General features: G+C 42.9%; 2 protein-coding genes across 8 annotated transcripts; both read left to right on the top strand.

The window, feature by feature from the left end:
• Positions 1-1,602: 1,602 nt before the first annotated feature.
• On the top strand, positions 1,603-11,371 carry LOC108249362 (cell surface A33 antigen). 2 transcript variants are annotated; one of them, XM_017438712.3, is made up of 8 exons: positions 1,607-1,813; positions 4,648-4,814; positions 4,892-5,108; positions 5,929-6,093; positions 7,176-7,292; positions 8,331-8,460; positions 9,943-10,033; positions 10,097-11,371. In XM_017438712.3, the coding sequence occupies exons 1-8, from the start codon at positions 1,774-1,776 to the stop codon at positions 10,280-10,282; spliced, it is 1,113 nt and encodes a 370-aa protein (XP_017294201.1). In that variant the 5' UTR covers positions 1,607-1,773; the 3' UTR covers positions 10,283-11,371. The 2 variants fall into 2 exon arrangements, with proteins under 2 accessions (XP_017294200.1, XP_017294201.1); XM_017438711.3 differs by having other exon boundaries at positions 1,603-1,813; positions 9,943-11,371.
• Positions 11,372-12,401: 1,030 nt separating this feature from the next.
• LOC108249352 (immunoglobulin-like domain-containing receptor 2) lies at positions 12,402-27,072 on the top strand. 6 transcript variants are annotated; one of them, XM_017438694.2, is made up of 11 exons: positions 12,406-12,567; positions 12,890-13,082; positions 14,863-15,246; positions 17,049-17,165; positions 20,076-20,132; positions 22,347-22,493; positions 23,304-23,471; positions 24,054-24,182; positions 24,539-24,884; positions 24,960-25,611; positions 26,564-27,072. In XM_017438694.2, the coding sequence occupies exons 1-11, from the start codon at positions 12,547-12,549 to the stop codon at positions 26,600-26,602; spliced, it is 2,253 nt and encodes a 750-aa protein (XP_017294183.1). In that variant the 5' UTR covers positions 12,406-12,546; the 3' UTR covers positions 26,603-27,072. The 6 variants fall into 6 exon arrangements, with proteins under 6 accessions (XP_017294186.1, XP_017294183.1, XP_017294181.1 ...); XM_017438692.2 differs by having other exon boundaries at positions 12,409-12,567; positions 17,046-17,165; XM_017438693.2 differs by having other exon boundaries at positions 12,409-12,567; positions 17,046-17,165; positions 26,567-27,072.
• The last annotated feature ends 6 nt before the right edge of the window (positions 27,073-27,078 follow it).

Raw genomic sequence — 27,078 nt, forward strand, 5'->3', positions numbered from 1 at the left:
TGAAGAGAAACCGACAGAGCTTGTTGAAGCCTTTACAGGAGAAACATCTTTAATTCAAATCCTTTTCTTCAAGCATTAAAATGTCATGTAAATGTTGAGCAGATGCTCCGCGACACAAAGAGCTTCGTTTTTACTCCAGAAACGGTCGATTCTGCACTTTGTTGGTGCTCGTCATGAAACGACACGTTGAGCTGTTATTGACTCCGCTCGAACAAAGCAGAGTGAGTCACAGGAAAACACAGGAAGCTAAAAAAACAAACAAATAAAACCAAAACTGAGTGTTTCAGCCTCACAGACGCTCAGTGTGTGAGAAAAAGGAACCGACAGAAAAACTGGAGAAATTCCTTTTTCTGCAAAGATGCAGCTGCGTCCTGAGAGGCTTTACTGCAGTTTTCTGAAGCAGCTAAAACTAAACTGGAGGCTAAATAACAGCTAAAAGCTAAAACTAGCAAGCTTAAAGTAACGAAACGCTAGCTAAGAGCTATAACTACCAAAACAACAGCTAAAGGTAGCAAAACACGAGCTAAAGTTTAAAAATATCAGTGCTGCTTTTAGCTTTTAGGTACGATTTCCCTACTTTTAACCTTTAATTAGTTTTTGTTAGTTTTAGTTTTTAGCTAGCCTTTTGATACTTTTGTTACATTTTGGTAGCCTTTAGCTTTTAGCTAATTTTATGCTGCTATTAGCTTTTAGGTAGTGTTTGCTACTTTTAGCTTTTAGCAAGACTTTTGTTAAATTTTGGTAGCCTTTTGCTCCATTTAGCTTTTAACTCATGTTTTTTTGCTTTTTCTACTTTTAGGTTTTAGCTTTTATTCGGCTTCTTTTAGCTTCAACAACTTTGTTTCGGCTCCTTCAGCGCTCAGCGTTCCAGCTGCAGTAAATGTATTTTTTTCTATATTTATTTCTCTTTTTTTGCTTCACAATAAAAACACAAGCTAAACATCTTAAAGATCTTGTGCAGCACTTGTTCCTGGACGTCCCTCCGCCCCTGCAGTCCTTCCGGGTTTGGCCCGCGGGCCACCAGTTGGACCCCGCTCTCTCTGAGCTCAGCCTGAAGGCGACTCTGCAGAAACCTCAGAGGCTTTTTCTCTTCTTCATCTGAAACATTTGTTTCTGAACAGCTCTCTGGCTGCACGTGCTCAAACCTGATCCAGGTCATGCTGGTCACGTGACTGTTTCCGGTCTGTCTGTGCGTACCTGAGCCTGGGAGTCGGTTGGTGAGGTTTAGTTAAACCAGTTTGACAGGAAGACTCTGCTGCTCTGAAACACACCTTGGAGCTGCTCAGTCCGGGTTTAGGATCAGGCAGAATTTATAATCCGTTTCTCTCTTACGACACAAAACTCATTCTTACAAAATTACAGAAAAAAATTAAACAATAAAAACATTTATCTTCAGAAGAGGCCGCTGCAGGTTTTATACAGATTTACTTCAACATGTTTTATTTTAAATTTAAAGAATAAAAACTCTGTGTTCCCTTGTTGTCACCAAATCCTTGGAAATCTGCTTCCTTCAGAGAATCCCTGCTGCTGGATGACGGACAGGCAGGAACACGTCCAGTGGGCGGGACAAGAATGTTACCTGAGGACCAGACTGAGCGCTGATTGGCTCAGAGGGCCGTCAATCATCCTCAACGTCGAGACTCGGGTTTCGGTGAAATTGCGCACCGGGCGGCTCCTCTTCCTCTTCTCCCTCTGATAAAAAATATAACACAACCGGACCGAGAACAGAACCCAGATCAGGTGGACCCGATACCAACCTTCATCCTGGAGAAGATGAGGGTTCTGCTGGTTCTGCTGGTTCTGCTGAGCGCGCGTGAGTTCTCCTAAAACCAAATGTTTTTCTGTCTGTCTCCAAAGTGAGGAGCGGCCACACCTGTTGGCGCACCCTCAGCTTCACCTTTCCAAAGCAGGAGCAAGAAAAGAACATTAAGCTTATTTATTATATTAATGCTTAAAAATCATCCATGTAACAGTTTTACTGATTATATTTATTTATTTGGCTCTTGTTTCTTCCGTGTGTTTTTTGGCATCTATCTCCTTCCGCAATTTTTGAACCTGATTAAACCACTCAGGTAACCCAACGTTCAGCTCGTGCAGGTCATTAAACTATGACGTTTGACTTCTGCGATGTATCCTTTTTGAAACATTCAGCTTTTTTACTGAAATTTTCTCAGTGAAATACTTTAAAGGTGAAGTGAAAGGCGTTTTAAGAGCTAACATAAATCCAAAGGTGCTTAATTTCAAAGTCTGTCATTTAAAAAAATGAATTAAATTTAAAATAAAAGCTAAATCTGATCACTCCATGTGATCAAAGTGTGACTTATAGAGAGGAACACAGGAACGCCAACGAGACAGGAAATGGTAAATGCAGATATTGTGGGGGGGGAACCCAAACCTCCAGCAGCTGAGTCGTTCTTCAGCTTCTGAAGGTTCGATGGATGTTAGTTTAGCTGCTGGTGGAAATTACAACCCAAAGTAAGTAGTCTGTACTTCTGTACCTTTCACCTTGTTCAAAGCGCTTTGCAGCACAATCTGTGCCTCGTTTCCCCACCCACACACATCCTCCCAGCACTCAACCTCTACAAGGCTGAACTCCATTCGTACGCCGATGGGGCATTCAGTGTCTTGCTCAGGGACACTTCGGCGTCTGACTCCCGCCTGGAACTGAACCTCCAACTCTCTTATTGGAGGACGACCGCTCTAACCACTGAGCCACAGCCGCTCAACAGCTGGAGGCTGACTGCAGTTAACTTCCTGAAGAGGAGAACCTGAGATACAGATGTTCAATAGAAAAGCACCACCTGTCCGACCAGCACCGGCCTCCTCCCGCCGTCCGACCGGTGCCAGCCTCCTCCCGTTGTCCGACCGGCGCCGCCCGCCTCCCCCTGTCTGACCGGTGCTGGCCTCCTCCCCCTGTCCGACGGGCGCCGGCCGCCTCCCATTGTCCGACGGGCGCCGGCTGCCTCCCGCCGTCCAGAGGTGAAACTCCTCGCAGACTGAGTGACATCACCTTAAACCTCGGGGGTTCCTCTGGTGAAATGTGGGGCTCCAGTTCCCGACAGCATCACTCCAGACCAACTGGTCCACTTGTTAACAGAACATGTTCTTCTTCTGCTTCCATTTTCCTGATAAACGCAGCGACAGGAACCTCCTCAGCGTCCTGCAGCGGTCTGCCACAGCTGGCCCCGCCTCCTTCTAAGGAGGTAACTCCGCCCACAGTCACCACACAGAACCTATAAAAACAAGTCATTAACATTTGAAATCAGAGAAATGGACTGTGGAGGGTTTTGTGATGGTGTTTAACTAAAAGAAAAACATGAAAACTCATTATTTTGATATTTGATTTCATTTCACCTTTAAAATTCTGTGAAATCAAGTTCTTCTCTTTGAAATCTAATTCTTCCGCCTAAAATCCATTCAAACTTGAAACAAATAGACATGTGGAAAAAGCAGCAAGTGCTTCTTACTGAAAGCTTCTGAAGAAGGTGAAGCTGAAATATTCACTGGAACATTTAACTGCTGAACTGTTAATTCCATTTGAATTTGAACAGCTAAATATTTACCTGAAAATAGTTGGAAGATTTGCTGGAGAAGCTGAAAACTAACGGCAAAAAGCCCGCTTAAAGGCCATGTTAAAGCTAAGAGTAGGAAAAAAAAGTGAAACAGCTAAAATGAAACAACTGAAATCTTTTGGATCAGCAGAAACTGAGCAGATTAGAAGCTGGAAGGAGCAGAGATTTATTAATCAGTTGTAGATCAACAGACAGTAGATTCTCAGTCATCCAAGACAGGGTTAATTTAAAAAAAACTTTCTTTTGTTAAGTGTTATGCCTTCCATTCAGGCAGCTTTCTCAATTAAAGTAGAAAAAAACTGGAAAGGACAAAAAATTCAACCGACCATGTTACCACAGATTATATCCAGTGGATACAAACCATCTGGAGTCCATCGTTCTACAGAGAGGAAGATTATTCACAAGAGGAGACATTTAGAAACAAGTTCACCCTGAAGGTCAGACCGTGCAGTGCTCTATCTCAGCCTCTACAGGCCCCAGTCAGCAGGTCAAAGGTTAAAGCCTCTTCTCTCTAAAAACAACATGGCAGCTCGACTCAGGTTCATCTGAAGGAACCAGAAGACTTCTGGAGCAGAACCAGAACCAGAGGACAGATGTTTACCCAGAATGCACAGCAGCTGTCAGCACGGTGGTGGAGGGCTGATGGTTTGGGCTGATTCTGGAGTCAGATGTGAGGCCATCTGTCCGACAAACAGGACAATGATCCCAAACACAGCAGAACCAGAACCAGAATCTCAGAGAGCTGAGCAGAAACCAATGAGCTGAAGCAACGCTGGAAAGAAGAGTGGGCCACCACTCCTCCACAACCAGGAACCCACTGAGAGTTCTGCTGCTGGAACCAGGTTCTGTTTAACAAATAATGGCTCAGTGGAACCTGATAAAGACCAGATCATGTTTAATATGTTCTAAAACCTGGAACTTTCTTCTTCCATGACTGTAGCTGCAGTTTTCTCTTTATGCTGCTGAACAATTTACAAACCTTGAATAATGCTGTCATCTTAATTCAGTAAAATATAACTGAATAAAGATGGGAATGATTGATTTTATTTGGTTTTGTTTGTTTTTTTTTCCACAGTGTGGTCTGGTGTGGCTGCCATGAATGTTAAAATCCCTGAGAAAGTGTATGAGTTTGCCAGAGATGACAACATCACGCTGCCCTGCACCTTTACGAGCTCCGTAACAAACCCTTCACTCGTTATAATCACATGGACCGCTCTGGCTCAAGTCGAGGGTGCTTTGGATGTCAGTATCTCCACATGTGTGTCTACAGGATGTTTGTTTGTTTGTTTGTATTTCTCTCATGTCAATCTTCTCAACAGGACGTCGTCCTCTCCCACTATCAACCTCCTGGAAAAACTGATGCCACACCGGACTATAAAGGCCGGGCTTCTATAAATCTGGACATGAAGACTGGGAGAGCTGACCTGAAGCTGAACTCCATCACTCTGAAAGACAACAGAGAGTTTGAATGTGCCGTCCAGATTCCAGGAGATGCCACGGGCCAGACAGCTGACAAGACACGTTTGGTTGTCCTAGGTAATAATGAGTTTGATCACCGTTGCCTCTGAAAATGTGCAGCGGTCGATGTTAGGGGTGTAAACGAGATCTCGAGAGATTAACACGTCACAAGATTTCTTGTCTTGTTGAAAACACGGCTGCGAAGCAGGCAGCATGAATTTACCTGATGAATTCATTACTGAAGATGTCTCCTCTACTTCAAATTGTTTGGATGGCAGCAGTTGAAACAAACCGGTCAGGCACTAGGACCATGCGGTCGCATCGCCTGTTATGAAAGCAGCCTCCCTCTGCTTCTCCTGCAGCTACGTGCTGAGAAGAAGAGTCTGCTGTGCATTTAGTTTAAAACAAAACTGACGTAATTCTGATGATTGTTAATCTCTCGTTAATCCCTCTGAGTTGAGAGAAAATTTTATTCGTTTTTCAAGGGAAAAAAAAGGGTTGGCCCTTGATCAGGTTTTTAATTTTAGCTCCCAGTGAAAATGAGTTTGACCCCCTGAGTTCAAAGGTCACGCAGCTCAGTGAGGCGTTATTTCAGGTGCGCCTGAAGCTTCGTTCTAAGGTCTGAAGAGCCTCGGGAGAGAAATCAGACAGGAGAGAAGCCGGTCACTGAAGTTTTTAGCTTTCCACACCGAGTCGATATGAATGCAAAGGCCCGTCTCGACTGCTCCGTTTGTACAAGACTTTGATTGACCACAGCTTCTGTTGAGAAATGGGCTGAAGTTAGCTAAAAGAAAAAACAAGTTTACTTTTCCCTTAATCATTAGCTGTTGTCAACTAAATGCGTCTTTCTGCAGGTTAAAGAAAACACATGGTTTTTATGTCTCTCTCTTTCTTTAAGTGGCTCCTTCTCCACCCAAATGTAACATTCAGGGAACAGCGGAGTACTTCAAAAACATCAACCTCACCTGTGTTTCAGAGGAAGGTTCTCCTCCTCCATCTTACAAGTGGCAAGGTTATGATACGAATAATCAGCCTCGTGCTCCAGACCCCAAAACCACCGACAGTAAGTACTGTGATCCTAAAACATCCTAAACTGTGTGACCAAAAAGATGAGCTCATCTCTGATAAAACATTTACCGATGAGCTCTGCTCAGCTCAGCAGACGAGTTGGAGGTTTTTATTGAATCCCTTCTTCTCGTAGTCTTTCAATCTGTGAGTGAATCACAAGCAGGAGTTCTCAAGTTTCTGGTTTATTGTAAAAACGTCTTTTGAGATGAGTTTAACTTTATGTGAATTAAAAAAGGATTCTGAGGCCACTGTGGCCGATATAAATCCACCTACGACAGACTACTAACCTGACCTGTAAGGCCTGCCTCGCCGCGGTTGGATTCCAAATTTAAAACAAAGATCTGTTCATGCTCCGACTATGAGTTGAGGATGACTCTCAGCTACTACCACACCAAGTTTTAGCTCAATATCTGTAGTACTGACTTGAGCTGTAGCCGTCAGTGAGCTTTGGCAGCCATCTTGAATCAGGTTGACTCCAAAGGTTAAGCGGTTTTAGACGCAGATGCAGTTCTTGTCTCAGAAAGTTTCAGTAAAATTTGTCCAGGAGTTCATGAGATATCCATTTTCACAGACCCAAATCAAGATGGCCACCACAGTTAATCAACCCTTGCAAACACAGAAATGACTAATAACTGTGGTAGTAGCTAAGGGTCATTCCCAATGCATATTCTGAGCACTAACAGATCACAGAACTCTGTGAATTTATGTCTTCTTTATTTTTTAATTAAGGTAACATAAAATCATCGCCTTAATATCAAATTCTGACACGAAAGGTGGCAACGATATACGTTGTGTTTGTTTATTTTCTGAAGGAATGCACTGCCTTCTAATTTGTCTTTTTATGCATTGGTAATTATCTATATATTTGCAATAAATTAAAACCAGATTCTACCTAAAGTGTTTCTTTTAAACTATACTTTTCATACAGAGAGTAAAAAGAACATTTGACAAAGACCAGACTTATCTCTCTCTATAAGGCGTCATTTCAGTTCTTCTTTACGATATTTCTGTTCTTGTAATGAAATCATAATAGAAAGAACTGAACTGTGTTTATCTGACTGAGTCCTTGTTATTCAGAGGGAGGAATCCTGTCTTTGTTCAACATCACGAAGGAGACCTCAGGATACTACATCTGCACATCCAGCAACAAGATTCGCTCCGCTACCTGCAACATAACCGTCAAAGTCATGCCACGTGAGACGGACCTCCTAACAGCTTCTTTTCTAATCTCTCATTTCATATCTTATAACATTTAACTTGTTATCACGCGTCTTAACTAATGTTTCATCTCATCTCTTTTCTCATTACACATTTTCTCATCTCATGTCTCATCACATATCTTACCTCATCTTATTTCTTGTCTCATATCTGGTTTCTTCTCATGCATCATCTTGTATCTCATCACATATTTTATCTCATATTTATTACCATATCTCATATCTTCTGTCATATTTCATCTCATATTGTACCTCATATTTGATCTCATATCTTATCTCAACTCGTAACTCACCTCATTTCATATTTCATATCTTCATCTCATATCTTCTACTTCCTCTCATATTGTATCTCAGCTCATATCATCACATCTTACATCTTTTCTAATCTCTCATTTCATATCTTATAACATTTAATTTGTCATCACGCGTCTTAACTAATGTTTCATCTCATCTCTTTTCTCATTACACACTTTCTCATCTCATGTCTCATCACATATCTTACCTAATCTCATTTCTTGCCTCATATCTGGTTTCTTCTCATGCATCATCTTGTATCTCATCACATTTTATCACATATTTATTACATTATCTTATATCTTATCTCATATTGTATCTCATATTTGATCTCATATCTTATCTCAACTCATAGCTCACCTCATTTCATATCCCATCTCTTATCTCATTACACATTTTCTCATCTCATGTCTCATCACATATTCTCATATATCATCTCATATATTATCTCAACTCATAACTCACCTCCATTTCATATCTTATCTCATATTTCATGTCTTATTTCATCTCATATCTCATCTCATACTTCATCTCATATCTTACATTTCATCTCATATTATCTCAACTCATAACTCACCTCATTTCATATTTCACATCTTATCTCATATTTCATGTCTTTTTTCATCTCATGTCGTATCTCATCTTGTATCTCCGCTCATATCATCACATCTCATATCTCATCCTATATCTCATGTTTTCTCATCTTCCTTCCATCCTGCAGCATCCATGATGAGCGTTGGTTCCACTGCAGGAATAATTGTGGGAGTTGTTGCCTTTTTGATCCTTCTTGGTATTATCATCTACTGCTGTTGCTGCCGAAAGAAGCAGGACAATGAGGAATATGCTATGGGGTAATGCTTTTTATTTGTTTGTTTTTTCTTTTTCTTTTTCCTCAAAGCAGCATGAAAACACACATAAAAACAAAAACACAATATCCAGTGATGTAAGCTGAGTTTGTATCTGATTTGGTCAGTTTTTATGTTTACGGTCAGAGAAACTAGCAAAAATACAGAAAAAGAATTTTTATTTCCAGATGATGTTCAAATGGGAGATTTTGACATTAACTTTTAAAATAAATTGATAAATTAATGGTGCCAAATTCTAAAAGATCAATCATAGAAGTAAACTCAGAATGAAAAAAGGACTAAACTAATTTTAACTACAGTTGGTAAAAGTTTCATATCCTCTTCATAGAACTATAATAATCAGTTGGGGTTTGTTTTTACGACCAAACGGAGGGCTTTTCTACTCTTATGCATTTCTTATTGTTTGATGTGACGAGTTTAGTTTTTGATTTGCTGCCTGTAGCAGCAGATTTCTTAACTCAACAAGCTCTCATCTTTTTAAACAGCACTTAAAGATAATCAATGTGAAATACTTAGCTTGCTGTGTTTTGCTTCGGTCGGTGTTCTTTAACTATTTAGACAGTTTAAAATGAAATGATTTGTTGTCAGTTTTTGACTTTTTTGCAGCTGTAGGGCGGTGCAGGTCAGTAGGTTTAACATGTCTCCTGCAGGACGGCTCATTGGGGCTAAAATCTTCTTTCTGCTGCTTTTAGCTCAGTGATACGACCACTACAAACGTTACACCTCATCTTATTTATTGCAGCAGAACCTGCTGAGTCCAACAGGGGAGAGTTTCTGTTTAACATTCATTTCTGAGACTAAAATGAGAAGAGAAGTGATCAGACAGACGGAGGACAGTTTCTGTCTGTAACTATTCAGATCAGCTACAGGTGGATCTTATTTATCTGATTCTGTGGTTTCCTACAGGAAACCACAGAATGTGCTGGAGCTCAGTGGTTCTGGGGTCTAATCAGCTCCAGGCTGCAGGTTCAAGATCTGCTGGGGGCTGTAATCAAAGAGTTTATATATATGTATTAAAATGAGACTCCCCTGTTTCAGGTGGAGGTGTCCTTTTCTCTGATTTAATTATCAGACCGAGACACAACCTCGACCCCAGGGAGGGAAAAAAGGCGACAACTTTGTGCACAAAAAAGAATATCGGGCAACATATAGTCCCCTTTTTCTTTTTTTTTTTTTAAATTAATTCAGGAAATGAATGTCCGTCCGACTAAAATTTAGGTTCAGAAGCCGCTGCTGAGTATAACAGAAGCTAAAATCAACAAACTGATTTCAAAACATGAAGAGAAGAAACTGTAACCAGGAGAAGAGTGGAGTGAATGCTGACTCATGTTGTTAGACTGAAAAGTATGAAGACAGTTACAGATATTGGAATATAAAACAACCAGATATCTTAAGACCGATGTTTGCAGAGTCTGTTGGCGTTTTCCTGCCGCCCAGGTGCCTGATTGTAATTTATCTGCTTCTCAGAGTTCAAGGAGAAGAGTACCGTGACAAGGAGCCGATTGATGGGGAAAGACAAGACAAGGAAAGAAGCGAGCGTGGCAACGACCGCCGCAAGGACTACGACGACCGCCGCAGCGACTATGACGACCGCCGCAGCGACTACGACGACCGCCGCAAGGACTACGACGACCGCCGCAGCGACTACGACGACCGCCGCAACGACTACGACGACCGCCGCAGCGACTACGACGACCGCCGCAGCGACTACGACGACCGCCGGAACAAATACGGTGACCGCCGTGAGCGCTATGATGACGACCGGCACTACGACGATCGCAGAGACCCTCATGATAATGAACGTTAAGGCGACCCTGAAAAACCATGAATCATCCATCATGGAGGCGTTACGATGACTGAGACCATCCACCTAATGTACGTTAGTTTATCCACACACACACACACACACTTAATTGATAAAACTTTCTGTAATTGGCTTATTGATCCTTTTATTAGCTGGGAAAAACAAACAACTGCAGCCATTTTGAACTTACAGAAAACTATCATTATAATTTTGATAAAGTTATTTTCCTAAACACCATACAGCAGATATAAGCAGGAGTGGAATAAATAAATGAATAAATACTTTGGGGAAACTCATCTAAGCTTTTCTTATGGTTTTATAAACTCGAAAGTCCAATTTTTATCCACAAGATTGAAGTTATCCAAATAATATGAGCTCAACAAACATTTTACAGATCATTGAGAGTTTTTAAAATACATAAATCTTTTCTTTGATAAATTATCTGAACTGTCCTAACAGGAACATGAATAATATTTTGTGTAAAATTAGAAATTTGACAGTGAAAAACAATGAAATCAGCCAAATAAGTTATGTACTGCAGGGACAGAAATGAAAATGCAACAGGCCTGATGTAATCTTGTTTTTTTAGTGACACACAGAGTACAGAAGGTTTGTCTAAAATATGTAATTTTACTGTAGTTTTGGTCACTTTCCAGTCGTTTGGCACCAACGAGTCAAAGACGACAGGAAGTGATCTGTGTAAATACATTAGTGAGTACTTTAGTTCTAATCTTTAATTTGTATTAAGTTTTGAAGTTGCTGACCTCTGCTGCTGTGTTTAATGGCGGTATTTTTTTTTTATAAAGCTACCTCCTCAGCAGAGAAAAGGTCTTCAGCTATTTTGTTTTTTATATTTACTGGGATTGTTTTCTATGCAGAACATACTAAACCTTCTTATGCTGAAACCCAAACATCCAATCAGGTTTAATGTTCCTTCAGCTTTTTAAAACCCTCTCCACTTTCTGCTTATTGCTTGGTTTGATGATTGCTGCTGGTTTCTCTTGTTTTATATATAAATATATATATTCCAAATAAATCTGATGTTGCACATGTTTGATTGGCATTCATTAAAGTTTTTTTCTTGTAAAAACATTACGCTGTGATTATTCTGTACAATATGATGATCACTAGATGGCAGCACAGAACCTTACCTGTTTCCAATTACTTTATTAAAGTTTGCAAAAAGTTGAACAAAAAGAAGAATTTTGGAAACATCTCTGGGTTCCTGTGCTGATCTCACATGGTGGTTGATTTGTTCATAAATTCAGCTTTCTAAGAAACCAAAGGCATGCTAAGGAGTTAAAAATGTTTACCGGCTTTATTTTACACAAAGACTCAAATCAAAAGTGACTAAATTGTGTCTTCAGTCGTTGTCTACTGTGGCTCGAGCTCATTGGCTTAGAAAAAGGAAAATGGCAGCATTAAAGTGAGATGTTTAACAGGAGGAAGACAGAAACATTCAGCAAATAAAAGTCAAAGGAAAAAAGTTTGAAAAGAAATGTTTGGTGTCCCCAATAACAGCATCTCAGTTCAGTTAGTCTTATTTTGTGTCTTCCTGTATCTTCTGACAGGAAATAAAGAAGATAAACAAGTAAACAAAATAAACCAAAAATAGGGCAAGAAAATAGAGCAAAAATAAAGTTAAAACTGTGGAAAGTGCAGAGACTGAATGATTTCATGAATATGTAATAAGTGATGAGGTCAAAGGTCAACAGGGATTTTTTATGTGACATAAGAATCACTGTACTTTCTCAAATTCACAGTGAGTTTTGCATTATTTCAGATAAATATAAAGATGTGAATCAGTTTGACTCCATTTCTTCCATCGTTTACTTCAACAAAAAACAACATTTTTACTACCTCTAACCTTCCTGCTGAAATAATCTAAATAAATACAAAATAAATCACCTAAATAATCCAATGTCAAATGCTAAACTTAACTTGTTTATCCTGTATTTTATTCTGAAAGATGTTCTGAAACGTGGGTCTGCACTCACTGTAAACAAAGCCCTGAATCAACCCCTCTGGAAGCCCGAGTCACGTGACTGACCTGCTGTAGTCTGTGTGTAGGCCCTTTCAGAGGCTCAGACCAGCCCAGACCCCCAGCTCCCTCCATCCCCCCCCCCACACCTCCTCCTGTCTGCGGGCTGAAGGAGCGTCTCTACGCACAACAACCTGCTGCGGAAAGCTACTGAGCAGGTGCGGAAGTCCCAACCTCTGGAACTTCAAAATAAAACAACAACGGCGCGTTACGGTCGTCATGAGGCATGTTGTGCCGTCTAGGGAAGGTAAAAACAATTCAGTTTATGCTTCCTGAAACGTAAATATATTTTATGTTATAAAATTATTTGAATACATAGCAAAATATGTATTTAAAATATATATTGTTGACAACTAAATGAAAAAATACTGCTTTTGGCTTTTTAATTAAACTATTTAAACGTATTAGTTATTACTAAGATGGTGATTCAGCATAAAAGAAAACATTATGCGGTTTGGTTGCGTTATAAACTGTAAAAACGCGTCTTTTCCTCACTATAAACTCGTTTTCAAAGCGTGAAGTTTTATTTTGAAGATGCTTACCGGAAACGGCGCGTGTGTTTTCCAAAGCTCTTGACGCTCGCGCCGCTTCTCGTGCCCCGCTGCTGTCCCGTTAGGAGGCAGTTAACGGCGCGTCGCTCGGGGATGAGACGGAGGAGGAAAAACATCGACGTCCGTCAAGAAACGTCCGTGAAACTCACCTGCGGGGTCCGGATGCGGGTCTTTACCAACATGAGGTGGATTTTTATCGCTTGTCTGGCAGGTAAGAGACGCCGAGGAGAGGGGGGGAAAGACCGCGGATTGCCGGGGTGTTGAAACCCCGGGTTTAGTTCGGAGTGACGGTAAATTAGCGGTAAATTGGCGGTAAAGTTATAAGCTAACAAGCTAATGTGGCTAACGGTGCTAATATTCAGTCATGTGTTTATGATTTGACTGGAAGATCTGGGGGATTAGGAGGAATAACTTCAGACTAATTTAACTGAGTTTGAAAACAGTTGACCTCTTTATTTACTTAAAAATAAATAAATAAACTAAAGTCCTCTTTATAGATTAAATGAACAGTGATTTATATCAGATTAAAACAAAAACAAGATCAGCCAAAACAAGGGAAAAGTTTAAACATTGGGTCTGAAGGAACTGAGTATGAAAAACTGAAAATAACTTCCATTCTTAAAGGTAAAGATTATAATCCAAGAGAGAAAATTAAATAAGTTGAAGTTAAAATAACAGTTATTACTGTTTCCCTAAAAACAGAGTGAATAGACAAATTGATTCATAAACTATCAATCTGTCACTGAAATAATACATAAATTAACTTTTGTTTTAAGTGTGATATGTTAAATATTTTATATAGAAATATCAATTACCATCTCCAAGTGACAAATTATATAAAATCTATAACAAATGAACTTTAAAGAACAAAGAAAAGTACATTAAAATTTAAGAAACACATCATTAGCATTCATTTCTTGTGTCTTCTTATGATTTTTTTCTCCTTTAAAACAGCTAAAAAGCTATCAGTAAAAATCTAAATAAACAGCTGCTAGCATTTAACTTTGAAATAAGAAGAAAGTACAGAAAAAGAAGACAAATACCTGTCAAAATTAAAAGATTACAGAGAAATTAAAGCTTCATTTTCTTGGCTTCGAAGAAACCGTCGCAGGAAGACGGAGACTCGGTCTGTCCCAGACTGGAGCGCTGGATCTAATAAAGTTTAAATGTTATATTGAGGGGGGCCAGATGAAACGTTATCGGTGGCCTGATCTGGCCCACGGGCCTTGAAGTTGACACGTGTGAGTTCACTGAAACGAGACTGAGAGCTGCTGGAATAAATCAGGTTGGAACATTTTATTTCTGCATGGCGGCAAATTTACAAAAAATCGTCATTAAAGCAGCGTTTTCCATGTTTTTATGTCTGTTAGCAAAATATCTCAGAAATAATGAAAGTCTCAGGCAGTAATCTTCATAATCTCAGAGCTCTTTAAACTCACCATCGTTTGTAAATATAAAGTTTCTGTAAACCTGAGTTTTAACTTTCTGTTTTTCGGGGGATTTCGGTTCCCCACCCAAAGTGACCTTGTCCCGGTCGGTTCTCGGAAACAAACAGAACTGTTCTGGTTCTGTTTAAGAGTCTCGCCCCTCCTCTCCTTTCTCCTCACCCCGGGTTCAGATTATTCCTGCCTCCCACAGCGTATCCTGGCAGATATCCCCTCAGCAGCAGCAGCAGCGTTCCTGGGTGTGTTTCTCTCCTCCTCCTCCTTCCCGCTGAGCCGAGCTGCTGGTCGTCATGTGACCCGGAGCCCCGAGTACCGCCAGGACGAGCGGCTCAGACACTTACATCAGAGCTCTGTTATTTCCCCACATGGACACTGATTTATTTCAAATAATCTGAATATTTCCAAATGTTCATTTTGTTTTTTATTTCTTAAACTTCAGCTTTCTTATTCAACATCGTTCTGAAACTAAAGTCAGTAATTACAGACGGTCCAAGGTTCTTCCATCACGTTTTAACTCTGATCTGTGTTCTCCATCGGCTCCTGCAGGTGTCTTCCCTCCGCCCTGCTCAGGTGTTCACGTGTCCGTCAACGACCAGAAGAGGTACGCCGTGCCGTTCCAGTCGGTGGTTCTGCCCTGTCACTACACCACCGTGTCCACCCAGACCGTCGTGGTGCAGTGGGTCTACAAGTCGTACTGTCGGGACCGAACGAGGGACTCGTTCAGCTTCTCCGACAGCCTGGGCGGAGGCGTGGGCGGCGGCGTGCTGCGGGGGAATGGAGCGATGGGCGGAGGTCACGAGACGGGTCTGACGCCGAGCTACCTCGACTGCTCCGACAGCAGCCGGACCGTCCGAACCGTGGCCTCCGTCTCTGGGTCCTCGGTCACGCTGTCGGAGTTCTACAAGAGCCGAGACATCTCCATCATCAACTGTAAGACATGATTCAGGTGTCCTGTCTTAGAATGTCCTCATCAACATGTCCTCATAAAATCAAACAGCAGTTGTGTTAAATCATCACAATCCTGTTCTAACAAAAGTCTGAACTGATTTCCTGAAGACTCCATCTCACCGGGCTGTGTGTAGCTAGCAAACAGTATTTATGAGGGCGTCTCCTGAATGTCTCCTGAATGTCCCCTGGATGTCTCACGACTTTTGCAGGATTCGCCGCTTCCTCTCGGCGTCTCGGAGGTGCTCAGCTCTGTCGCTTGAGTTTTGAACACATTCACAGAATCTCCAAGTCGCCTCCAGCTAGTCTGAATTTTGCAGCAAACCTCTAATTAGGAATTTAAACCGTTCCAACTGGGGGCTTGTTTGTTAAAAACTCGTAATCTGAACAAAAAACTTAGCTTCTCCCGACCTCCCTGCAGTTCTCAGGGATGAGTTCAGGGATGAGTTCACCGGCTCGTGTCCCGACAGTCGCAGCTCAGTGAGACAGGGCTCCAGGCTTTGGGTGGATTGTTGTGAACATTGTGTAAACACGTCTTTAACGTTCTGCTGTTTCTGTTGCTGTGCTGCTGTTCGTACATGTCTGTAGCTGGACACAGAGAGGTTGTCTCGTTTGTTGGCTTCAGATTTATGGAGCTCTAACTCTTGTTGAAGGATTGCCCTCCTCTTCACCAGCCAGGATCTCAGACAAAAGAAATGGTTTTCACGCCATCGGCTCATTCATCTTGACCTCCTGGCCATTCCTTCTGATGTACTTCAGTGTCCCACTTTGAATTTCTTTCCTCTCAACATCCCACCGTTTAAACGCTCACATCTTTCTCTCTGAGGCTTTCAGTTTGTTTCTGTTGTTCTGTTTTAATCTCACTCCACCTCCTGATGTAAACGGACAAATAAGTGAAAGCTTTGTTGCCTTTGGAGACGACCAGTCATCCATACCCATGTAATCCTGTTCTGGGTCACAGTGAGGCCGGAGCCCATCTGAGCGTGCTCTGTTAATCACACGGCTAACGCCAGAGAAACCAGAGAAAATGGAAGAAACCCCGTATATACAGTTGTGTTTATGGGAGTGTCAGGGATCCCTTACAGCTCGTCTCTCCTCCTCCTTCCCTGACGAAAAGGAAAAGGAAGTGAATTACACGAAGCGTTTCCTGTCCGGCGTATTTATGTGTTAGCAGCCAACGATTGTCCCAGCTATGGCTGAACTGGTTACACTTCAGTCACATCCGATGACATTTAGCTGAAATCAAAGGTTTATTTTTGGATTTTAATGTCATGTTTTATTCTGAACGCTTGGAAACTTCACAGTGTTTGTGCTGATATCATTTCATCAAACCATCTTTCCTCAGCAGCGTTCGCCTCACTGGATGAACCGTTTAGTGACTGAAATGAGTGAAAAATACACACTGATTTATATATTTACATGCTTAATAAAGGGTGTACAGTAATATGTGTCAAAAACTACTAATAACAATTAATTTAGATGCTAACCTATTATTGCAAATGTCCTAAGAAAGCTAACGCAAATTAGCATCATGATTATCGCTGTAGTTTATGCACTAAAGACAACTTCAGCTTGACTTACAGACCGATGTTCTTCAGGGTTCAGTGAAGAAATGTGCAACAACAAACATCTTTACTGCAGTTTGTTTGACCTACGGCAACTGTGCTGGGACAAACTACGCCACGCAGCACCTGCTCTGCACCACAGACTAACAGGAGTGACGTTAACTCCGAACATGTTCAAGTTTTGAAACCTGATTTTAACCCTTTTCTCTTGTTTTGCAGCAGCAGACCTGCGGATAGGAGAGGTCCAGTGGGGAGACAGTGGAGTTTACTTCTGTAAAGTGATCATTTCTGATGATCTCGAAGGACAGAACGAAGCTTCGGTGGAGCTGCTGGTTCTGGGTAAGCTGCTTTATTTGCTGAGTACTCGTTGTCAGTAAGGAACAGAGTCTGTGAGCAGCTCCTGATTTTCACTGACATCCATTCAAGCTTAAAGGCTTCATTGTGGTTAAAATTATTCTGGTAAAGAAGCTGAAACAGTGGCTCATAGAGTCTAAAGATGTTTAGAACAATCTCTTCCAGATTACATCCTGCTCTGTCACTTTTATAGTTTTATCTTCTTATTGTATTTTATTACTGAGTGCAGAATTAAAAACAAGCAGTGCTTACTGTTAACTAAATGATTTCTCAGTCTGTTCTCTGACGGAGTCTTTATGGGCTGATTTAACGACAGACAGCGCTGCTTTCTGGACACTCCTGTTTATCTGAATCCACAGAAACTGGATTAACTCAAACCAGTTTCCTGCTGGGCTGCGACTGCCGGCAGCTAGTTGAGCAAGAGAGTCTCCAAAAGGTTTCGAAACATTCTCTGAGATTCTCAGTTTCCTCTCGGGGATCTGTAGAGGTCTTGCTGCTTGAATTTAAATGTGTTAAAAATAAAACTTGTGTGTGAAGTTTTCTCTTAAAACAGTCACAGAGTTGTCACGGACATCTCAAACCCTTCTCAGTTTTGTTGCAGGTGTCTCAAACCTGTCTTAAACCCCTTTCGGTTTAGTTTCTGTGTTTCTAGAGCCCTGAATGTCCAGGTCTAACCATGCTAATGAGAAGCAATAATTATTTAAAAACTGCTCCAAAGTCTACAACATTAGATTAAATGATAAACATGGAGGCAGCCGCCACGCTGGGTGCAAAGCAGGCCGAGGCGGGCGATGAAATAATGTGCACGACCAAGAATACAGTTTTACAAACTGTGCACACAAAAATTGGCCGTGAATTTTTAAAAAACTGGCTGCACAAAACGCGGAGTCAGTGAGACTGGAAATGAAAGATTCAGTCGTTTTCTCTCTTAGTTTTGAGTCTCTAATGAGTCTCAGCTCAGTGGGAGTTAGTTTCAGCACCGGCGCTGGATCAGGATTGTGTTTTAGGACACTGACAGACGTGTTACCATGGAAGCTGCTGAAGCTTTGAGGCCTTCTGGGCTGAACTTTTGTTTGGCTGTGAGTCAAGAGGCAGGAAGAGACGCCCTGACGAGGAGAAAAGCTGACTTATTACCAGCCTCACAGTGACGATAAAAACTAATAAAGATGGCTGCAATCTAACCAGTGAACATGAAATGATTCTGCTGCATGAGCTGTTGAGTACAGTGTTGAACCTAAATCCATCAGAACGCCGCCTCACGGTCTTCTTACAGCGAACGCGAGGCACTTGTGTTTCCATAACAACAGCTGAGGCCAAGCTTGGGGGGGTGGGAGGGTGGTTCTTTTGTCTTTTCAGCAAACAGCCTGACAGAAACGAAGACGAGGAAGATTTAATGATGTGGAGGAGGTCCAACACCCGACTGACGGTTCTCAGAACGCAGCAGAAGAAAAAGTCTGCATGGCAACAACTTCGACAGATGTTTAAAAACAGATAACTAATCAGTTCACTTTGGGTTTATAGATAGATTCACTTTTCCTTTACATTCTTTAGCTGTGGAAGGAGAAAGTGAGACAGAAAAAAGAGTGAAAAGCATCCCAACATATTTGAAGGTAAATCCTAATAAATCACCAGCCTGCAGGCGGTTTCAGGAGTCCGTTCAAATTCCACAAGCAGGAGAGAAACACAAAAATACAAGTCTGAAATATCCTCATTTTTCATTCACTTTATATGAGGACAAACTTATTAGGTGTCTCTGTGTCTTTAAATCCAGCTGAAAACACGTTTAGCCTTCCCTAAAGATAATAAGTGAGGTATGTGGACACTCAGCTGGAGTCAGGACTTCAGTCTGTTTCTTCAGTCCTCCCTTTTTCCTCCTGTCTGCCAAAAACCACCTGAAGGATAACAAAACGCTGCTGTCTGCGCTTTCATCTCCTGGACTTGTGCACGTACAGACGCAGATAAATCTGTTGGTCCCAACTTCATCAACCAACTGACAGAAGCCAAGAAGGTCCAGTTTCACCTTTGGTTCTGGTTCTGTTTATCTGTCAGCAGTGCAGCCTTCTGGGTTTTCCTCCATCATTATGATTCAAAATGTAATCAGAAAGTGACGACCTTTGACCTCTGAGCTCTCCTCTGTCCATCTGATCAGCCTGGGGTCGCATTTCCTCCTGCGTCCCCCTCCTGGGAGGTTGGCTCCAGTCCCATCAACCTTCTACCCTGTTAATAATCTGTCAGCTGTGGTCAGAGGAACATGGAGATCTACAATCTACACTACACAACCACGCTACACAACCATGCTACACAACTAGACTACACAACTAGACTACACAACCAAACAACACAACCAAACCACACAACCAAACCACACAACCAGACTACACAACCAAACTACACAACCAGGCTACACAACAAACCAAGCTACAGCAGCTGATTTATTGGTTGTTGTAAACACAACTTCAAACCAGATTTGAACAAACAAATAAAAGGATTTGTGTTTTAAACACGTTCTGACTGTTTAAACTTCATTCTGTTTAAACATTTTAAATTTAAAAGTCAGAAACATTACAAACAAACTTTACTTCTCCTTTCAAGCCTGATGATATTTGGACTAAATGGGTGAAAGTTTATCTGTCGTCTCTGAACTTAATATTCTTATCTGTAACATTTCTCTCAGTTTCTGTTCATCTTCATGAAAAGCTTTTATCCTTCAGGCTGCTTTTAAAATCTTATGCATGCTTCTGTTCCCCCGCCAGATCTAACGTTTCCTGGATCTGTTTTTATTCCTCGTTGCCTTGTCTCTGAATGCATGCTGCTGCAGAAATAACCGTTTCTGAATCCAAACCGGCTCCTCCTTCTCTTCTGTCCTCCGGTCACCTTTGCTCTGTCTCTCTCCAGGTTTCTCAGGCGAGCCTGAAGATCTGCTTCCTGACTTTGATTTGAAGATTATGCCAGGTACATAATAATGTTTTCCTCTTCATCGGCTTTCTGTCATCCATACTAACCCTGCTGTCTGCTCACAGGACGACTGTAGAAACGCTCGGAGACAGACAGTTATTGTTTTAATTAATTAATGCAAGAAAACCGACATTTAACAGCCAAAACTGAGCTTTAAATGACGTACGGTAGCAAAACAAGCTTGCTAAGAGCTAAATGTAGCTAAAAGTAGCATAAGAAGCTAAAAGCAGAGGCAGTACCCTGAAGCAGATTTCATAGAAAACATTTTTAAAGGAACAGGGAGATCTCCGTTTCTATTAGAAAATGTTTGAAAGTAAAATTAAATATCTTGAAAAGTCAGAAGTTTAAAAAACAAAACAAAAAGTGCCCATCTCCTGAACGAGCTGAAGGTTTTGTTAATAAACAGCTAAAACAGCAGCAAGTCTGCAGCAGCAGGTTGAAAAAGAAAAGTACAATAAAAACAGGAAAAGTGTTGTAATGAATCCTGAGAACCATGGATTCATGTCTGGATCTGGACTGATGTCAGAAGACAGTTGTTTTTTATGCTAATTTGCTCATTTTGCTCACAAAAGACATAAAAACAGCTGTGTGGCAGGTGGGATCAGATGAGGCACAGGAAAGAGGAAAAACATGACTTTGTACACCGTGTTGAAGACTGTTTACATGTTTCATCATCAAGTAGGAAGTCGGCCATGTTGGAAGTACTGTCGGAGCCGCCTGCTGGACTTCCTGCCATCTTCAGCTCAGAGTTCAGATGATGATGGCTGATTCTGAAATCAAGATGAGGAGAAGAACACTAGCAGAGGTGTCAGAGTTTACCCACATGAGAGGAATCCTGACTGATCAACGCGTAGAAAAGGACAATTTTCAGCTCCTTCCTTTCTATATTGTTATGTTTTTCTGATCCAGCTGATCTGATGCAGTTTAGTTTCATAAATAACTGAGCACCGTGAGCACCTCCGTGCTGGCAGAGCGTGACAGAAGTTTGGAGTTTGATGGCGTCGGTGAATAACAGATGTTTGTGTTTGGGTTTAAACGGAGCCACGGCCGAGAAGAGCCGTTAGAAAACAACCATTATGGTGATTATGGGTATTTTTAGCTGCGGTTAACGTGTCATCCCAGCCAGTTAAAGGGAGGGGACTTTGTTTCTGTCACATCAGATTTAATAACGTTAAAAAGGAGTGAATGAATCCTTGGACTCCCAAAATGTGTCCTGATAGACGTTTAAAAGCTGCTGAGCTCAGCTGTAAATGTTGCATTCGTTCACACTGACTCACACACACGGGATTAAAATGATAACGTGTTGTGAGGGTGTGTGTGTGTGTGTGTGTGTGTGTGTGTGTGTGTGTAGGGTTGGAGTCATGGTTGCTGCAAATCAGATCTCATTACAAGATATTTGGTTGTTCCAGACAAACCTTCAGTCTGCTGGAGAGAAACATAAACTGTCCTTTTCCTTCCTGCGGCGAGAACAGGTTTCCTGTGAGTGTGTGTGTGTGTGCTTCTACATTGTTAAAGATTTCCTTATCTTCCTCTCCCTCTGTTTTGTCCCCACAGACGGTCTATCAGTTGCACCGATTGAATCCTTCACCTTTATCTCGCTCTGCTCCGCCGCCGTGCGTGAAGTTGGCGGTTCTGTTGTCGCTCGTTAGTCTCTTATTTATTCAGATTTGTCTCCGTCTGTCGCTTCATGAAGCCGTTTCCCCGTCGCAGTCCTGTGTCTTATTGTTTCATGATTTATGATTTCTCGCTGTGTTTGGTCTCTCAGCCTCCTGTTTTTACAGGAAATACAAGAAAAAATGTCCTTCAAGTATCTCAGTCGTGGAGCAAAATGTTCTTTCATGAAGATAAAAACTTTATCTTTTGTATTATACTAACAGTTTGTTGAAAGTGTCACAGTTTATCAGTTCAGCCGGTCGGCCCGTGTGTAACTGGGACGTCCTGTAGGCTTGTTCTGTAATTGTGTTAAATTAAAAACAGGTTCCATAAAAGGATCAATCATACAGAACACCAATAAACCCAGAAAACGAGCCGAGCACACCGATGTTGGGCCTAAGAAAACCAAACTAACAGTGTGACATTAAAGGACTAAAACAGAGAATAAAAGCTCGACCCAAACATGACGGAACTCTCAGCCTCAGTCAAACCAAACCTTGTTTCCTAAAAACCACTCAGTTGTGTTGATTCAGCTGATTTTGTGTTGTGTTTCTGCAGAGTGGGTGTTTGTGGTGGCGGTCGTCCTCGGAGGCGTTTTATTCCTGCTGCTGGTCGGAGTTTGCTGGTGTCAGTGTTGTCCCCACGCCTGCTGCTGCTACGTCAGCTGCTGGTGCTGCCCCGACACGTGCTGCTGCCCCCGACACCGTGAGTACACACACTGACACTGACACACACCAACACACACACAGGCAGGGTCGTAGCCTGAGGTCAACCACTCATTATCAGTTACAATGAAGACCAAAACTGAATTAAAACAGAAGCATTTATTTAAAACAAGTGACTTGAATGTGTTTATGACATGTATTTGTGTGTGTTTGTAAATCCATGGGGATCAGCCTCATCTGAAGCAACAGAGGACTCAGGGCACAACCATGATGACTCACTGAAATGACATGAATTAGTTTATATGAATGTATGAATGAATAATGTTCTGCAATCAGTGCAGAATAATCTGCTCCAGGTTTGAAGTGTCTAGGTGTTGTAGTTTTTTAACTAGAGGAGATTAAAGATGCTGAAGGGAGGGAAAAATTAGCTGGAATCGCCCTTTAGCCATTTTGCGAATCAGAAACCAACTTCAGCTTCGTGGAATTGAAGGAGAATATTTTCAGCGAGTTACCTCGGTTGTGTTTCACCGTAAGTGGCGCTCTTCTTCTTCTGNTCTTTATTTTAGCAGTAAGGTAGCAAAGCTGCGCTCTTCTTCGTAGACATTGAGTTTGGCTGCAGCTGCACACAGTTGCAGCGCCTCCTACAGGAAACTGGTGGAGCTACGCAGAGAACCACGCCGTTCAGAAGCCTTGTTTGGATTCATGTTTTTATAAAACCCTGAGGTCCGGACCTCGGGGTCCTCAGTGGGAGCTGAGGCCCTGATCACACACACACACACACACACCCACGCCGGCTGAAACAAGGATTCTGGGCCGACTTCTACAGAAAATCACGTTTCCTGTTTCTCAGTGTACGAGGCAGGTAAGGGGATAAAGACCGACAGCTCCTCTCCTCAGTCTCCCGTCTTCCCTCCGTACTTCGTCTCTGGACTTCCTGCCATGGTCCCCATATCTCCACCGTCTCTGGTGGACAAGGTGTCTCCTCTGCCAGCCTCAGATGGCAGCCTGATCGCAGCAGGTGAGCTCGAACGTCTCATGCAAATAAAAAAGCACAGTCTGGATAGAGACTCCTACATTAGAAAAGCAGCAAACAAAAATCAGATATGAAGGCTCAGAAGTTTATTTTATTGTTTTATTGTCACACATAATTGAGTTTTATGGTAAAAAAAAAAAAAACAAGAATTGCTCTCAGACCAATAAATAAAAGTCCTCCACGCTGATGAATTCAGTGTAAACTTATTTGTTTACAGTTTCTGGTCATATAATCTGATTAGAGTTGCTTAAATCAGTGGTTCCCAAACTTTTCTGCTTTTAACCCACAAAATAAAAGCTGAAATATATAAACACTGATGATAATTTATACACTGATTTATAATCAGTGTTTTTAATTCAGTGTGACAGTTATAGCTAACTTGGTGTTCTTGACATTCAGGAGCTCCCAGGTTGTCTCGGTGCTCGTCCTGAGTTAAACATGTTCATGAAGTTTATAAACCTAAAGTAGCAGAGCAGTAAAACAAAAAGGCAGTTATTGTTGGTGTTGCGTCAGCGACATCGTTCCTCCAGTAGAGTCGCAGTCTGATGACATCACTGACTGTTCCAGTATCTCCAGTTCCCGTGCCTGCTGTGTACTGCGTGCCTCCACCGCAGGACCCCGGCTCTCTCAGGCTGCTGCAGTACGTAGAGAAACAGCTGGCTAACTTCAACCCGTCCAGATCCATCAGCCAAAAGTGTAAGCTCCAGAACCACGCTGGTTCCGTCTGCAGGTCTCGTAGTCTCACCTGGAGTCTTTAATTTTCTCGAGCTCGAGTCCGCATGTCTCTCTGCCTTCTGGACTTCCTGTCACTCAGGTGTGACACAGTTCAGGTGTGCATGCCAGCTTGCCTGATATTTGGTAGTAATCCATAATACGGCCAGGTACAGAGTACGTACCCAGAGAGGACTGGGCTGTGTTTTGTTTTGCTGCCAAATACTTTAACAAATCTTACTCCATCTCTTTGGGTGATTTTCTTTTTCCCTTTCCTCACTGGCTGGGTTTCACATCGGGCGGCGTGTTTTTAAAACTGATCAGTTTTATTTTCTGTGCAGCCTGTAGCCCTTCCGAGCTGAGCTCCCTCCACGACGGAGAAAATGGCTTCCGTCAGACTTACCGGACTGTCCAGAAGAAAGCTCTGCCTGCCATCCCTGATCAGGACTCCCGACCCGAACCTCAGAGTTTCCGTGAGAACCGCAGTCCAGAGCTGCAGCGTCACCGTAACAACCCCTCGTCGCCTCATCGCTACCGTCACGACCCTGACTCCGACCCCCGCGACCTCCAAGACGAGCCTCTGCTTCCGCGGCGGCACAGCGACGACCCTCCATCTTCCTCTCAGTCACACAGAACCGGTCGGCATCAGCGGCAGCAGAACTCTGAGGAGGAGGACAAACACAGCAGGTACGGATGTTTATGAACACAGACAGATTCCGTCCCACAGAACAACGTGAGGTGAACTTCAGTGGTGCGTTTCAGGTGGAACCCTCGATCAGAACATCTGCACAGAAAAACGTATCGTTCCTCCAAACAGACGGGCTCGCTGGACGAGCTGGAGGAGTTCGCTGCTTCCTACAGGCAGAGAGGAGGAAGAGGAGCAGATGAGATGGAGCTGCTGGAGTTCAGTGGGTATCCGTCCTACAGAAACGGCCCTCCTCAGCATTACCACAGCAGTGATCCTGAGCCTGACAGCAGCGACCGCGAAGATGATCCCAGGCACAGCAGGAAAAACCCACGGAACATCAGCCCTTTGTCTTCTCCTAAAAGGAAGGGGGACACATGGGACAGGGAGGACGCCGTCCCCCCTCCTCCCACCGTGAGTCCACCACCAGGGTCTTCTCGAGAACAGGACTATGATCCCAAGTTCCTGGACAGCCTCCTGGATCGGAAGGCCAAGCTGCGTGGAGTCGGTCGGGGGAAGGGCGGCGAAGATTCAGACACGCCCTCGAAGAAGAGCAGCAGGGAGTCCAGTCGGCACTGCAGCCACTCACCTGGGCCCCTGTCCGAGTCCAACAGAACCAGAACTGACCGGCCGTCACCGAGGCCGCTTCCAGCAAACACTCGGTCGTCTCTGCCTGCTCATCCACCGTACGACCGCAGAGAGGAAGCCAGAGACAAGTCCCGCAAAGTGGTGAGTAACATTCAGCCCGTGGGTCGTTCCTGGTGCCGCTCAGCCTGATGCAGCTTTTAAACTTCACCTGTATGTGTCCGAGACGCTCAGAACGATCTGAGCATACCATAAAGTCATTTATCTGAAAGGGATCATTTAATCACAAAGAATCACCTCAGAGCTCCTGAAAACATCCCATAAAACAGTTCTGGATGTGTGATACAGAAATACAAAGAAATTCATATAAAAGAGTAAAATTCACCATAAAGGTAGTAAACGTGATTATTTTTACTCTCAGAGCGTCCAACGTGTTCTGAGGTCAAATCTGTAAAATTCCTGGTAAAGATCTAAAACCTCAGTTCAGTCATTAAAGTCTAACAGGGCCGAGTTTAGAGCTCCAACAGGACCGGGTTTAGAGCTCCAACAGGACCGGGTTTAGAGCTCCAACAGGACCGGGTTTAGAGCTCCAACAGGACCGGGTTTAGAGCTCCAAACAGGACCGGGTTTAGAGCTCCAACAGGACCGGGTTTGTTCCTCTCACTTCAGAGGCCAGTGACGTCTACAGAGACAGTTTTTGTTTTTTCTGGTTCTTGTCTGTCACATATGGTTCTGTGTTGGAGAACTCTGAGGTTCTGCGGACCTTCAGTAAGTCTTGTTGTTGTACCTCCGACAGGTCAGGTTCAGAAGATCCCAGAATGACAGCTAGGTGCAAAATATTCTGTTCCAACTTTCCTCTGTAACAAATCTAACTCTGACAAACCTGGAGCAAAAATGTCTTCAGCTTTTTAAAAACCATCAGATTTTTGGACCAAAGCATCAAATAAAAATAAAAATAAAGAATGTTGTGAAAAAAGCTGAGACGTTTTGTTCCAGGTTCATCTTCATCACATTAACCTGCAAACGTCCACCGTCTCCCTGCGTCCCTGAAGACGGCTCAGTGTTGCTCGGCTCACGTGCACGTTGTTGTCCTCAGCAGAACTCGCTGCTCAGCAGAGACTCTCTGATCGTCTGAGCCGCCTGAAGTCCAGGAGCAGAGAAGAAGAAGAGCGAGCGGCGCTGAAACGACGTCTTCGTCTGGAGGAACTGTCGGTGCAGACGGCATCAGGACGTCCTCCGTGAGACGGGTCTCTGAGGGACAGGTCTCTGAGGGACAGGTCTCTGAGGGACGGGTCTCTGAGGGACGGGTCTCTGAGGGAAAGGTCTCTGAGGGACGGGTCTCTGAGGGACGGGTCTCTGAGGGACGGGTCTCTGAGGGACGGGTCTCTGAGGGACAGGTCTCTGGGCGAGTCATGCAGTTCTAACACATGAACTCATGCGAGCGGGACGTCTGACCCGTCCCCCCAGCAGGACGCCGGTTGTCTCCTCGTGTCCACGGAGCAGAAACTTTACGCCTCGAGAACAACGAACAGATTCTTCTTCTTCTGCCGCCGAGACACGGGAGGAGAATAACAACATCTTTGTAAAACACACACACACACACACACACAC

Source organism: Kryptolebias marmoratus, linkage group LG15 (assembly GCF_001649575.2).
Source record: "Kryptolebias marmoratus isolate JLee-2015 linkage group LG15, ASM164957v2, whole genome shotgun sequence".
NCBI lineage: Eukaryota > Metazoa > Chordata > Actinopteri > Cyprinodontiformes > Rivulidae > Kryptolebias > Kryptolebias marmoratus.

Excerpts from the sequence above, each read along its gene's own strand:
- LOC108249352 (XM_017438692.2), top strand. The coding sequence starts at position 12,547 with ATGTTGTGCCGTCTAGGGAAG. Across the intron at positions 13,083-14,862 it reads TTTTATCGCTTGTCTGGCAG|GTGTCTTCCCTCCGCCCTGC; the intron begins GTAAGAGACGCC and ends CGGCTCCTGCAG. Across the intron at positions 22,494-23,303 it reads GTGCTGCTGCCCCCGACACC|TGTACGAGGCAGGTAAGGGG; the intron begins GTGAGTACACAC and ends CCTGTTTCTCAG.
- LOC108249362 (XM_017438711.3), top strand. The coding sequence starts at position 1,774 with ATGAGGGTTCTGCTGGTTCTGCTGGTTCTGCTGAGCGCGC. Across the intron at positions 1,814-4,647 it reads GCTGGTTCTGCTGAGCGCGC|TGTGGTCTGGTGTGGCTGCC; the intron begins GTGAGTTCTCCT and ends TTTTTTCCACAG. Across the intron at positions 4,815-4,891 it reads AAGTCGAGGGTGCTTTGGAT|GACGTCGTCCTCTCCCACTA; the intron begins GTCAGTATCTCC and ends TCTTCTCAACAG.